This window comes from Falco rusticolus, chromosome 13, assembly GCF_015220075.1.
Source record: "Falco rusticolus isolate bFalRus1 chromosome 13, bFalRus1.pri, whole genome shotgun sequence".
In the NCBI taxonomy this organism is placed as follows: domain Eukaryota; kingdom Metazoa; phylum Chordata; class Aves; order Falconiformes; family Falconidae; genus Falco; species Falco rusticolus.
In genome coordinates, this window is record NC_051199.1 from 24,454,418 (window position 1) to 24,469,493 (window position 15,076).

The window sequence follows — 15,076 nt, forward strand, 5'->3', positions numbered from 1 at the left end:
AAAATGCTTTTCAAAAGAAAATCAACTAATTGAAACACTTTCTGGACTGCTTTGGAGATGGGTTAAATCAGATGTCACCTGCAGCAGTTAGGAGCTCTGCTTGGTGCAATTAACCTTGGGATTAAATACATCACCTCTTCGTTACTACTGCACGTACTTAAATGCTGGTGTTTTCATGGGAGTTTTCACAAGCCACCCTGTTCCCCTGTCCCTTCCCACTGCAGACAGACATAACCTACTGTCCCCATTCCTTTACCTTCTGTGTTAGATCTCAGCGTTTCCTGAGGCTTCAGCGTAGGAGGCACGTGCTACGGGGTGCGGGGGGGGGATGTTACCAGCTGGCATCCAAAAACCACAAGGGGTACTGCCTGGACCTTGGCCTTCCCAAGCAAATCTTTCGTTTTGAAAATCCAAATAGTACATATCTGCCTTAGAGCAACATTTTTTGGTCTGTAGGAGCTTCCTGAACGTTATTCATCTTTTGGATTTTACCATTGCCAATGGGCTGTCATTAGTTTTTTCTTAAAAATTTCTGTTTGCCAACAAAATCTTTCTGCATTCTTGTGAAGAAAAGGTTCTATTTCTTCGTAGTCTTTCCAACATTCCTTAATGTAATTTTACTGACCTCTATAATGAGTGTACAAGGAGATGAAGATGTGACCTTCTTTCAGGTCAAATCATTGAATTGTCTCCAACTCTTTTTTTTTTTTTCTCTTTTATATTTAAAAAAAATGTCTTTATCTCTTGATACCCCTTAGTTAACTCTTCCCTGCGTTATGCAGAGCTCAAGCTTTACTGGGGAGAGTAGTACATCCAGCTTCGATGGCCCCACCGTAGCCTGCTGGTACTGACAGCCTATGCATCAATAAATAAGCAAATAACAGGAATATTTCCCAGGAAGGGTAATTTAAGTGAAGTTTTTTAGGACACGTCACACTGCAGACAGAGCTCCCCCCAAGCGTGGCACAGGCTGTGGGCAGCCTTTTCCCACAACAGCTTTGCTGCGGACATTGGGCTTTCTACACGCCACGTTCATTTCACTTATTATAGTAGGTTGGGTGCGTTATGGCCTTGGGGGCTGTGGAAAGGGATGCAGAGGAGAACAGCGGGGTGATGCTGAGCATGGGCATGGGCAGGACTTGTTGGGCATGCAGAGCTGCCTGGGGAAAAACAGAAAGGGAAATGCTTGGAAATGCACCCTGTGAGATGTTTGGGAGTGAAATTATGGGCCAGATAGGGAGGGGAGGTATTTTGGCACCAAATGAGGGGTGATGCTGGGATAACTCTTTCAGGGCCCTGAAAGAAAAGAAAAAATTATGGGATCTGGCAATAGGTGAGGAGCTGAGGCTGTTACTAAAGACACAAGAATGAACAGATTTTTGCAGTATTTTCTGTTGCTTTGTGTGTTTCTGAGCGTGCAGAAGAATGAGGCGAAGGTCTGGTGGCTGAGACCTGTGTGGGACAGAGGGGGCCGGTTACCCCAGCTACGCTGCAGGGGGAGAAAAAATTAGAAATGCCATTCACAGTAAAAAATGTGGGTTTTTTCCTAGAGTTGCCTTCAGGCTACGGTATTTTTGTAAAACCTGCCGGTCATCTCTCATCGTGTGTTTCTAACAGGGTGCTGGTTGCTTGGCAATAAAATCTTTCCGAAATGCCTTGTTCATCTATTTTGATAGGAGTGAAAGGGATCCTAGCATCATAATTTATGTTAGAAATGTCAAGTGACTCCCGTATAGCAAACAAGCTGAATAAAAACCTGGGGTGGAGGAATGCTTCTTGCACCTTGCCTGGTGCTGGGGCACCCAGCTGGGAGGTTTGTGAGCAGGGAGGTTCTCATTGATTTTGTTACACAAGGAAACCTATGTTTTCAAAGGCTTCTGTGAAAAGGTCATGCAAGTAACTCTAAAAGTCTTGTATTGAATTCAAACTCATTATCCAAGTTCATAAAATAGGTACTTTTCCTGCTCAAGAAAACCATACCCTGGACTAGCCACTGAAAATAAATTTTACCATTTGGTTGAACGCTTTCCTTTCCCTGGTGAGGATTTGCACTTGTTTTGAAGGAAACCCTTTTCCATTTTATTGACTTTTGTGGTGGCTGGTGTTTTGAAGATGGGCATGGGTGAGGTGCCAGTGCCGTGGTCGCTGTGCCCGACAGGTGGCTGGTGGTGAAGGACTCCTGCCTGCTGTACATGAAGCCTGACTCGGGGGCCATTGCCTTTGTCCTGCTGGTCGATAAGGAGTTCAACATTAAGATAGGCCAGAAGGAAACAGAAACTAAATACGGGTTGCAGATTGACAATCTCTCGAGGTAAGCAATACAGACTTGATTTAGACCCTTCTCAGTTTGCTTTTGCTTTTTTTAAGGACGACACGATGCCCCTCGCTGGGCTGAGGTGGTGCGGCTCAGCCTCCCGCAGGGCTCAGCTGCTGGTGTGTCGATACCTGCTGGGGATTTGGCCTCTAATGCTGATCGTTTCCGATGTCTTAATGAGGCATTTGGAGCCTCAGCTGCTCTCTGTCCACCCTTGCGGTTATTGCTGGGGCCTGGGGGCGCGGGGTGCATGCTGAGTTGCACGGTCTGGTTTTGCAGCAGTTGTCTATGGTAATTTTCTAGGTGTTCTGTGCCTTTTGTGCTGCAAGCAGGGACTTGTTCTTCTCCACCCCAACTGGAGTATTACCCAAAAGGCATGCTAGATGGGATAAAGAGATATTTAATATTTTTATAGTGGCACACAGTATAAATTTGTCACTTTTTAAAAAAATACAGCATTAGCTACGCCCCCTGAGTTAAGCCAATGCTGTTAATTTAAGTGTGGGGTATTTTATTTTATGCTTGGCAGCGCAACACTGTGGTAGTTGTTTGGAGCAGCTCAGTGCTGATGCATTCTTTTGCAAGCAAAACAACAAAGCAAAGTCCTTACTTTTTGCTTAGGCAAAATATGACTTATATAGGTGCATTTATCAACATATACAGAGAGCGTGGAACAGCCCATTTAAACGTAAGTGGCTCCAGCATCCTGCCCCACGCATCATCTGTTTTACAGGTCGCTGATTCTGAAGTGTAACAGCTACCGACATGCCCAGTGGTGGAGGCAAGGCATAGACCAGTTCATTCGGAAACATGGCAAGGACTTCCTCACGGAACACCGCTTTGGGTCTTATGCAGCCGTGCAGGAGAACACGCTGGCCAAGTGGTGAGGACCATGGCGAGGCTGCGACTGACCCTGTACCTTGGGTGCAGTTACCTGCAGCAGCAGTGGCACACGCCTGGCTGTGCTACGCCGGCTCTGACGGGTAGACCTGGTAGCGTTTGGCAGCTGCAGAGGCTGTCTATAATAAAAGAAGTTGCAAAGAACGAGGCTTTCTTCACCAGGAATGGAATAGCAGTACTGGTGACAGGAGTGCTTTGATCCTGTTACGGCTTTGCATCACAGCTAAAATAGCATTTTGCAACATTGAGTTTCATTTTAATTTGAGCAGGTTGGGTATTTATTATTGGAAGGATAAAAATGGTATCTTGATGCACATATAATTGGCAGGCTTCTTATGAGTTAAAACCAGAACTGCTCTTCCATTAAGATGTTCTTGGCTTCAATTTTATCCCAGTTTCTGATTCTGAAAATGCTATTTCCTATGGGTTCAGGTCTTTGTGCTCTGGGTTATAAACTCAGGGTAACATATGTGCTATTGAAAATGTCCACCTCTTCGGCTACTCCCGTCTTCATAGCTCCCTCCCAAAGCAGCTCTGCTGCAGCCTGCCCTGCCGGCGCCTCCCTGCAACTGATGGTCTGATCATGCCCTTCATGCTCTGAAATGCAAGATATGTCCTGCTCACTACATTTGCAAGGCTGTTTCTCATTCTGTAGCGCAGCATCGCTCTTCCAGGCATCACGGATGTGTTCGGGTGCAAAGGGCACTCATTGGGTTGAAAAGTAGCATCAGATTCAGGCCTGGCAGGTTGGCTTTACAATGAAAGAGAATCAGCCAGTGCGAATTTGGGTAGTCTAAGAATGACTGGGCTTTACGTACACAGCAGTCCCATGAGAAATCCTTCTGTCTGTAGTGTAACCTGGTTGCACTAAGCCATTCCCAGAAGCATCTCAAAAAATCAATTGTAGCGGGAAGCAAACCCTCTCGGTGCTCTCACTGCAGCTTCTGCCTTGAAGCAACTGCTGCCCAAATAGTTTCCATAAATCAAAGCAAGCCCCACTCCACCATCCTTTCCTGAGAGCCAAACCTAGCTCGCTCGCCAAGCAAAACCCGAGAATACTGTGTGCGCTTGGCAGAAGTACAGAGTAGCACTTAATAATCTCTTATTGTGCTGTTTCATTAAGCTACTAATAGCAGCATGGAATTCTCCCTGCATGTTGTCCTAATTCTTGAAACTGGGTTTGTGTTTGCTTTTGAGAAGAGAACCTAGATGGCATTAGCACAGAGCCCCACCGGACTTTGTTGATGAAGGGGGAGGAAGCCTGAGCCCATGCGCTGTGTTTGCTTTTACAGGTATGTGAATGCTAAGTGGTACTTTGAAGATGTCGCAAATGCCATGGAAGCTGCGAAGGAAGAAATTTTCATCACAGATTGGTGGTTCGTACTTACATGTTTGGATGTTGACCAGCCGTGTCTCTTGGAAGCTTCCCGACAATGCGGCAGTGTTGGGAGGCCCTACAGTATGGCAGCTAGCCGTGTGGCCAGATGGTTTGGCAGCACACCCAAACATCTCCTTGTGCTGTACTCAAAGGCCTTTTCAGGAGGGCTGGCAGCAAAAGCGCATGCTTGGAATCAGCAGTTTGGTTGTCTCCTTCCATGGAAAGGCCTGAAATTGCTTGAAGGCACCACCTGAATTGCAAATGTTACGGCCTGAGGCGCTCATCAGGAGCGTAAATCCTTGCAGACCGGAGGGGCATGGGTGGCTTTCAGTGTATAAGGGATTGTGGGTGCTCAGATGCCTCTGACAGTGCTTTTCCCATGGGATCCTGCACGGGATCCTGCTTTCAGCTGCTCCTCACTGTCTTGGGAAGCCTCATGCCAGCAATAAGAGCATCTTGCTGGGGGGGGGTGATTTTGCTCTGCTCTTACATAGGCCATACAGTGGGGGGGGAGTTTTCGTTGCCCCTTCTGAGCTATGTGGCTGCTGAAGGACCTGGCTCTGTCACTTCATAACCAGTAATTCAATACATTTATGCAGTGCGCTGGTTCCTGCTTGAGGCAGAAAAAGGGTGCTCTCACAGACTGGGGGCAGGGTTTCTTGGCAGGATGCCAGTTGCAGCTGCCTATGCCCTGCCTTTGTGGAGTTCAGTCTGGCTGAGCCTGGACCTTGGGGTGGGATGGTCGGGCAGGCTCCCAAGGCATGGCTCAGATGTCCCCTTTAACCTTGGGCACATCTCTGTGCTCCCGTTTCTCCATCACTAAAATGAACCTTTTGCTGCTAATCCCCTGCCTGTAGGAACTGGGAGGATTAGTTCTTAAGTGCCAATTATTATGAGAAAATGAAATACGATGTTAGCATTTACTGGGGTAAAACGGGTTTCCTAACATGAGCACAGATAACCCCAGGGCTCCTGGATCCCCACGTGCAAAAGCAGGTAGCAATGCAAGAGCATCACGTTTCAGACCTGTTATGTCTTTCTTAATGATTTATTCAGACAATTGTTAATGTATCTTGGAATTCCAAAACTTATCTGAAACTTGGCATTTCAGATAAAAATGCTGTTGTCAGAAGCATGTTTTTAGGATGTAGCAATATGCTTTATCCAAGCACGTGTTTCCATGCTTGGTACAAAAGTAAAGGAATGAAATTCTGTCACCTTGCTTTGGGAGAGGTAGATGAGATTGTTTAATTATTCCTTCTAATCCTTAAAGCTATGAATCAATAAAATGTCCTGTTGAGAGATCATATTGCTTTGTCTTTAGGCAGCAAGGAAAATCCAGTACAAATCTATGCTATTCAGACAGCCTAAGTACCAGGAGAACTGAAGTCCTACTCTTATTTATATTTTATGTATACATATCTCTTTCAAACCTACCTTGGGGTTTTCTGTTGTTGCATCTTTCTTTCATAGTTAGAGTCCAAGTTTCCTCATTTATACATCACTATTAAACTTAGTCTCATGGGCTGTTGAATACTAAGATGAATGTACTGGACACATCCCCTGCCCTCTGTAATGCTCTGTTATTAAAAACCAAAGGGCATGACATCAGAGGATGCATCACTGGGACGTGAACCTTCACATCCATTTTATATAAACTGATTTCTTTGCTTCCCAAGTTGATTATTCAGGCCAACGCTTTGTTTGCAGACTACATATGCTGTGTTTTTTCCGCCTCTTTATTTTCTTAGGCTGAGCCCAGAAATCTTCATGAAACGACCCGTTGTGGAAGGAAATCGCTGGCGGCTGGACTGCATCCTCAAGCGGAAAGCAGTAAGTGAGCTCCAGCTGCAGCCTTCACCCCGCGGGAAACCCCATGCGCCCACCCACTTACAGGGTCATGTTAGGACCGGAGCATTTGCACCACTTGTTTTGGTAGGGATGAGAGTTAACGGTGGCCGAGCCTCGTTCCAGAGGGCCTTCAGAAAACCACGTGTTTTGATTTGCTCCCCCGTTGGGTTTGGAAGAGCTCAGAGGCAGAAGGGTAGCTCCTCTGATTGTCCCCTCATGTCCTCAGGTTTGGGTCACTTCAGCCTTGCATTACAGCTACCCCAACTCCTGGTGAGGTCCAAGACCTGTTGCTGTCCAGTGCTTTCCTGGTGGCATATGTAATTTAGAGGTAAGGGAAAGAGTAAGCGCTTTGTGGTGGCTCTTCGTAGGTGGTTTGTACGTTACCGTGTTGTGCAGATCCTGTCTGTTACCGCCGCGTATTGTCTGTCTGTGCTGCAGCTTTTGGCGCTGAAGCAGTGAAAGATACCATCAGTCTGCCAGGAAAATCAGGATGTTATTAACAAACAGTCACTTGGTATCACCCAGAGGTTCGTGCAATCTCACAATAGCCTTCTCATTGAGTTTTCCTTACTTAATGTGTTGCATAGGTCCTTGCTACAACTAATCACAAAGGAACTGATGATCTTGCTGTTCACCCGTCATTCCTTGCTGTAGTAAAGAAGTGCCTGCTGGCATCAAACATCATCCTAGTGTCTTCCAGCTCCCTGGTGGAGCCTCTTTTGCCTTCGTCCTGCCAGGCCATGCTGCCTTCGTGCCAAAGCTCTTCATGCCACAGCTCTTGCACAGCTGCTGCTGTGAAATAATAAACTTTAGTGGGGCATATAAGAAAGGCCAAAGCCTTGAAAGGTTTTTGTGTTTTCTTCTTATTATTTTTATTTCCAAGGATAACTTATGATTAGAAAAGGCTTTATTTTTTGGTAGCTGGCTCTTACTACCTGTATGTCTCCTGGTTTTCTCTGTTCATGCCCACCCCTTTCTGTATTCTCATGGCTCTTGTGGCCACTAAGACATGGCAGATCAGCTGCGTCCTCCCAGCCTGTTCCTCCTCAGGTTGAGACCCTGGTCATGGGGGTCCTGGTGTGTTGATGTGGAGAAGGGATGTGGGGAAAGAGCTTCAGCAGAACATGGGGGGGAAAAAAACCACCTGTGTACAAACAGAAGCAGCATACATTCCCCAGAGCTGGACTGTGGTGTTCAGCTTGTTTACAGGGAGGTGATAAACATGACTCAGAGACTTGGACTTCTCTCTGCATTGCCACATTATCTGAGCTAATAAATGCTCGTGTTCAGTAAGCAGAGGCTGGTATGAACTTGATAAGGCTGCTTTTTCCCTGTTTTCATTTCTCCTTCCCTGCTGTCCCTGTGGAACAGAAAAGCTCAGACCCGCCGTTGACCTGGTGCCTTTCCTGGCGTTCCCGGTCTGGGCTCCCATGCAAAGCTCTGCGCTGTTGCATGCTGTCCTTTCTTGTGCAGCCCTTTGTGGTACGGGCAAGAAACTGCTATTATTAGCCCTGTTTCTCTTTTCTTTAAGCGTAGCGTTTTCATCTCAGAAAACAGTTTATTTTGTTGCTGGTTGTACTCTGCTTTCCAGTAAGACGTCTGGCTCCAGCCTATAGAGAACACGTTTCGTGGAGCCAGGCAAGGCAGAGGAGAAGCCGTGTGTGAGGAGTTTAAGAACGTGGGCTGTGTTTCTGATCACTCAACCCGTGATAACACCGGTGCTGGAAATGGTAACTTGCCCCGTGTGAGTGGTGAGTCACAAACTGGAGCATGGCTGAGGAAGTCGCTTCAGCTGCCGATGTGGTGGAAGGGCAGGAGTCCAGGCAGAGATGCTGAAATAGTCTTTGACTCCCTCCCTTTCAAACCTGTTGTCATCACAGTCCTCACTCCTCTGTGTGCCTAGAAAAAAAGTAAGGTTTTTTGTGTCTGTTGCTGATTTGGAAGTAGTCTTGTTTTCTGGCAAATGAAATATGGCCACGGGGCAGGCCCACCAGCTGGAAGAATTTGGCTTTGTCACGTTGACATGGATTTTCCTGTGGCTATAAATACCTTGTAAGAGCAGGGAGTGTTTTAAGCTTAGTTCCTGGAAATACTTGCGGGCTCTTCCACTTGCAGCATTCCTTTGGCTCGACAGGGCGGTCAGCAAGCTGGTGCCCTGGTTTAGGGGTGAGGCTGTCCTTTATGTATGTGCAGTGCTGCCTTGGGCTTGTCTGGGTGCAGGGGAGAGCAGAATATCGCCCCCAGTTTGGAGACTGCCTAAGCTCCCAGTACCACCTTTGTGGCAATAGGAACGTAAAAGGCTGTGGGAAGTTGAAGTCCCAATTTTAAGCTGGCAGATTCCACTGCAGCATTTTGAACTGTGCTGATTTACGGCAACTGAAGATGCCCCAGTGTGTGACCAGCGGCTGCCGAGGTTTGGGAAGTACTTAGCAGTTTTGAAAGTGCTTTAACAAGTGTCCTCAGAAACCTTCCTGTGGATACCATTCTGGTCACAAAGCACCATCCTTTGAGTGCTGCTTATTGGATTCCAGGAGCTTGTTTAGCTCTACCAGCAGAAAGGAGGTGTTTGCTGGTGTTAGGTTGGTTGTGTCCACTTTAGGAGAGGGATGTCCATATGACCACACTGGCATCATTGTCCTGCAGAGGCTTTTCACTGCAGGCAAACATCAGGGCAACTGAAGGAGCAGAAAACTGAACTTCAGAGGATGTGTGCAACAGGATTGTATGCGGACTGAATAAGGTTTGCAAAAATCTTCCCCCACGGGATGTTTAGAAGGGGCTGACCTGTTGGTGGGCTCTGGTGTAGCTCAGCTCTTCGCACACACCCAGGTACCGAGCCCTCCTCTGGAAGCTGGAGAGCTTTCCTGGGCAGTGCGGGTCCTTGCACGCTGTGGGGTTACCAAGGGGGATCTGGAATGAAGAGCAAGTAACCTCAGCCTGTGTTTCTGCCTGCAGGTTCAACATGCTTACCACCTCTTAGCTTTTCCTTGCTTTGGAAATGGGCTGTATCCATTGGCATACCTGCATAGCATGTGTTTCTTTTTATTTCTGACAGCAACAAGGAGTGAGAATTTTTGTTATGCTATACAAAGAGGTGGAGCTTGCCCTAGGGATCAACAGTGAATACAGCAAGCGGACACTCATGCGCCTCCACCCCAACATAAAGGTAATTGCTCATCGCGCAGTTGTATGAGGGACGCTTACATTCATTTGTTCTTGATAGCTGGTGCGGACCCTCAGTGTATTTGGCTATGAACTGGAAGAAAAGTGTTTCCCACCACTGTGGTGGGAATAGTGTGTGAGGGCGTACCCATACAGTGATTACTACATCTGGCAACTTCATTAGGTTATAACTGAACTTAAAATTGCTTAGTTCAGACTTGCCAAAGCAACTATTCATCTAATTCACAAGAAACGTGTTTGGTATGACAAGTTAATGGGGTTACATCAAATGGAAAATTACCATTTGAGAATGCTGTCTCATTTCAGCATTTCTGTTCAAACACAGAGGGCCAGAGTCAGCGCTGAATGTTTATGTTCCCATCATAAATAAAGAGCATTGCACTGTCCTGTGCTGTTAAGCTGCTGCTGTGCCACTGAACAGAAAATGAGTTGTGGCAGACGAACCAGTAGATAAAGCTAGATCCAGTCTCTTGAAATTAGAGATATACACATTTTAACGAGCAATAAGATATATGTTATGCATGAGGGTGACTAACAAACTGCTAGAACAATAGATTTATCGTCAGTTGGTCAGTTGCCACAGTGAAGGGAAGCATCATCTTCATGGCAAGACTGGAAGATGTATCTGGAAGATACCTGCTAGCTGTGTAGCAGGTTTTGGGAGCAGCCCAAAACAGGTGAAATCCTGTAGCTTTTTCCCCAGGAAGCTGGTCTAATGGCTCTACTCTAACATAAAAAATAAAAAAACTATGTACTGTATGCTTAGATATAGAAATTACTTTGCCATAAACACGTTAAAAAGAATCTCATAAACAAATGCTAAACATCTTGCCGATTTTAAATAGGGAAAAGCCAGCCAACTTCTCATTTCACTTCTGTAGTGGCAACGAAAGAAGTGAGTCAGATCACCAATATGTTGTTTTGTTACAGAGCAAGCTCTGTGTTTGAAAGCTCAGCTATTATAGCTCTACTGAAAGCGTGATTTTATTTGTTGAAACAGCTTCCTTGTGTATGGTCCTCTACCAAAGTGTAAGTAAGTGTGACCTATCCCAACACCAGTAACCACTGCTGCCGGGGAATGCCCGCGTTGCGGGGAAGCACCTGCCTCCAGTAAGGCTGAGCCCAACTAGCACGGAGTCATGGAGCTTCAGCATTTACTGCAGTCTGTGTGGATGCATCTTTCAAAAACTCCAGTGTTTCCCCATCATCCTGAGCAGCCAAAAAAGCTGGGCAGCCCTCTGGCTGGAGGGATGTAATTTGGGTGATGACACTGAGCTTGAGCGCTGGTTTTCTCCCTAGGTGATGAGACACCCAGACCACGTGTCCTCCTCCGTGTACCTCTGGGCCCACCACGAGAAGCTCGTCATCGTTGACCAGTCCGTGGCATTTGTGGGCGGCATTGACTTGGCGTACGGCAGGTGGGATGACGACGAGCACCGCCTGACCGATGTGGGCAGTGTGAAACGTGTGGCGGCGGCGAAGTCGGTGTCAATGACCAACCTGGCAGTAAGTGGGCTTGCTCCAGCTGGTGGCCACGGTCACGTCTGCATGGAAGCTTTGTGGTGGGGCTGAACAAGCTGTGCCTGCTTCGAAGCATACGTAGCGTTGGGTTTAGGAGGTTTAGAGAGTAATGGGAAGTATCCGAGTACTGAACGACTCTTCAGGGCTAGATGCTGACCAGCCCTTGCCAGGGCACGGAGACAGCTGGGTTTTCCCTGGAGCTTGGAGCAGCAGTCACAATGTGGAGGCTGCGTTCTCAGTAAAACTTAGCTAGAAATGCCCAGTAAGCAGTCGCAGAGTGCTCCAAACTTTTGGGTACTCGGGCCCTCAGCAGGTGCCTTGCTTGCCAAGCTTTCTGCTAACGTGGGTCTGTATGCAACCACATCCCTCGTAAAAATGTAGAGAGGTCTAGGTTTTTCAAGGGGAGTAAGAGCCCAGAGTAAAATTATGGAATCAAATTCTGCTGGTATTACCAGGTTTTCTTGTCGAGTGCCATCTCAGTGCAGACTCTCTCCCCCAAAGGCATTCCTAGTTCCCTTTGTCACAGAGCAAAATTCGACTCGTGCTTGTTTCTGAGCTTTGATATGCATGACAATCTGTAATTGAAGGGGAACCTGTCCTTACATCACCTGCAACAGTGTCTTGTGTCTTTTCAGCCTGCAGCAGAGTCATATGAGCATGTCCCTCTGCAGTCTCAAGCTCTGTCCCCAGAAAGCCACTTGTTCCAGAGAAATGCAGATGATGTCCCAGACATATCAAAAATGAAAGGAGTAGGAAAACCTAAGAAGTTTTCAAGGTTCAGTATTTACAAGCATCTCCATAAACATGGCATGCACCATGCTGACAGCGTCAGCAGCATCGACAGTGAATCAAGTAAGTAACACTGTTCAACTAAACAACATGTACAAAGTGTATGTGGAGGTGGGTGGGTGGGTGGGTGTACCTGCAGATTCACATAATTTCTGGAGTAACGTGTTCTTTGTGAGGAAGGAAAGTCGACGAATTTCTTAACTACCAGAATAACAGCTACGTGTAGTCAATGTGTAAATTTGTGTTGCTGCAAAATATACAAGACAATTTCTAAGTGGATTTGCATTTAGTTTAATTAGAGATTGCTGTGAGCCATCAGGTGACATGGTAGAGTGTACATGATATCTAATGTTTATATTGTTGGGAAATTTTTGCTCCTGCAAGGGAGAACTGAAACATTTGTTCTCACCTTGTAGTGATTATAACAAGCCAAACAGTTTCTGAAGGTGATTATCCCCTCTCATAGGCCAGTGTTACCTAGGTTTACATCGGTTCACTTAAACGGAAGTATTCCTCATTTACCCACTTACTAGAGAGGAGAGACTATTCAAGAGTTGAATATTTGAATGTAGCTTTTCATTCCCCACATTAAAAATAGCTTCAAAGCTAAAATTACAAGGGTCAGCTTAACACTTGTTCTAGCACGGAGTCCTTCCTGAGATCTGTCTCTGAAGTCCTCGGCTCCTGAAGCTGCATGTTGCTCACGGTGGGCACTTATCTGAGTTTCCATTGCGCCCTGCGGATCTTGCTCCTGCCTCTCGCCGGAGGAAGCCTTGCTGGAGCATCGTTTGCAGTCAGCTCAGGACATAGCCATGGCTTTGCGACTTCATCTGTTTGGTTTAAAATCAGTTGGGCCTTGAGTTTGGTCCTTTGCCTGTTGGCCACTTGTAGTTTCAGCAAACTGAGATCTCATTTGAGCCTCTGTTGTGCAAGGTGTCTTCAGACAGCATCAGGCACTAGCACAGAAGTAGTGGACACGTGTTTTTGCCATGAATAGAGCATCTTGACTTTCTGCAGGTTACTGTAACCCCACTAGGAGCCAACCGAATATAATCCAGAGTTTAAAGCCCCATCTGAAAATGTTTCATCACCACAGTGAATCCAAGCAGGGGCTCGCTGAGCCTCGGGAGGGTAAGTGAGGAAAGGCAGAGGTGCGGACCCCTTCAGGCTTTAGCTGCTGATGTTTTTGCATTATAACTATGGTGAGAGTTAGGTTGGGTGCTGGGATCAGCCTTTGCTGGTGCTTGTTCTCCCAACATCCTTAGCACCCCTCTGAGAACATCCTGGCAGAAAAAAGCCTTCTCCAGAAGCTACAAAAACTGCAGCATAAATAAAATAAAAAACCCCACACCAAAACCCCAACAAAATTAAAAAAACCCACAGCAACAAAATTCAAAGGGAAAAAAAGAATTGCAATAATGACGGCAGGGAACAATTGAGGAAATAGCTCTGATTCTGGGATATGATGATTTCAGCAGCTCTCATCCTGCCAAGGAACGGCTTGTTAGTGGGGCTGGGAACTTCTGCCTTGGATATTTTAAAGTAAGCCTGGTACAGGAAGAGATGCAAACAGAGAGAGGAAACAGCAAAGTGGCTGCTGCCAGACCTGTGTTTGAGTGGAGACCTGGGCCCCCCACCTTTGCCCTGTATTAAAATCAATGAAAGCATACTCAATTGAGAAAGGAGCTCGGTGGTTGTGAGCACTAAGCTGTTCTGATCTCTGGACTGATGTTGAAGGGGCCTGTTTCAGTGTGGTACCTCATTGAGATGCCTTTGAGTTCTGGTATGGGGTGAGGTGTTCTTCAACATCTTCCTCTTGCTAACATCTTCCTCTAAGGCATTGATTGACAATTATAAAACAAAATAGTGGAGGTAACAAGGAAGAGATGCATTTGCTTCATGGAAATGAAGTGCAATCCCCCCTGTGGTCACCTCGTGCTCATTCAGCAGTTGGTGTACACTCATCGAAGCTCGGTACATGAAGTGTGTTTCGGCCAGACGTCGTGTCCCACCCATTCCCATTTGAGCATGCCGAGCCAGCGATTCCTCAGCTCCACCCGGACTCTCACTAGCCACCCAGGCACCCCCAGGCAGCAATGCTGCACGCCTGCTGCATGGCGCTTTGGCATGGCTTGGCTCGGTGGGGTTACAGCGGTGCTGGTAGGGCTTGCTTTGGGTGAGCTGGCCGTGTTGCGCTGCTGCTGTGTGCTGCTTTGACTGTTGAAAGGGGCTTTTTTCTTTTTTTGTACTAAGGGTTTTTCATGGTTACCTGGTGATGTGGTCGGGTTAAGAGAAGACTGCTGTTGGCATGCTGCTGCACAGTTACTGCACTAGCAGATGGTGCGGCAGATGAAGGCGGTTCTCAGTGTCAAGAAATAACGCTAGCTAAGTGTTCATGGTCTAGGCCGGTGGCTTTGGCTCTTTTAAGAGCGAGGAAAAAAGGGTTCACTCTGTGCCAAAATCTGTGCTCTAGAAAAGGGATCCTGTCAGGAGGGAGTATCTCTGTCTACAATACTTCTGCCCATTTTTAATCATCATCGATTTGGAATTTAGGATCCATTTGTTCAACAGGTAAATTTGTATCAAAAGATGACATTGTAATTTGGAAAAACAGTAAAACAAACCAACCCCCACACTACTGAATAAGGGAACATGAGCTTTTTAATCATCTCGTTCTCGTTAATAAAGACTAGCTTCTGTTAGAGGAGATACACCCTGCTGTAGAGGCAAAATAATAAACCCTCTAGCAGAGAAGTTGAATTAGTTCAACAGTATTGAAAAATATATTAAGTAGATGATATATGTGTTGTTCCTGTACATATATCTACTAAGGGCAGTCACAGCTGGGCTATTTAGATGTCATAGGACTGTGGAAAGAGAAATTACTATAGGGTGCTTTTTTTTTTTTAAGTCCAATGTAGAGAGCATTCAGCATCTGCTTTTTGTTCAGTAACAGATTGTCATATACAACCTGTTCTGATTGTGTAGCAAATACTACAATAAGGAAGAAAAAATACTAATAGATCTCCTTTGAAAGCAACAGGAAGACTAGGGAGAAATCTGCTTTGGCTGACCGGGACTGGCAGGTCCCACCAACGCTGTTCCGCGGCAGCGAGTCTCTCGCCAGCGGTGCGCGATGG

The 15,076-nt window shown here is 46.5% G+C and overlaps 1 protein-coding gene across 6 annotated transcripts in view; it reads left to right on the forward strand.

Annotated features, from left to right (window-relative positions):
* Positions 1 to 15,076, forward strand: part of PLD1 (phospholipase D1) — a 75,827-nt gene that overhangs the window by 37,851 nt on the left and 22,900 nt on the right. For 5 of the 6 annotated variants that reach the window (XM_037406592.1, XM_037406594.1, XM_037406593.1 and 2 more), the window contains 8 exons: positions 2,159 to 2,311; positions 3,048 to 3,197; positions 4,507 to 4,590; positions 6,344 to 6,425; positions 9,499 to 9,609; positions 10,926 to 11,132; positions 11,783 to 11,999; positions 12,954 to 13,067. In XM_037406592.1, coding sequence (XP_037262489.1) covers positions 2,159 to 2,311; positions 3,048 to 3,197; positions 4,507 to 4,590; positions 6,344 to 6,425; positions 9,499 to 9,609; positions 10,926 to 11,132; positions 11,783 to 11,999; positions 12,954 to 13,067 — 1,118 coding nt within the window. The remainder of the gene's footprint in view (positions 1 to 2,158; positions 2,312 to 3,047; positions 3,198 to 4,506; positions 4,591 to 6,343; positions 6,426 to 9,498; positions 9,610 to 10,925; positions 11,133 to 11,782; positions 12,000 to 12,953; positions 13,068 to 15,076) is intronic. The other variant, XM_037406597.1, reaches the window with a different exon arrangement.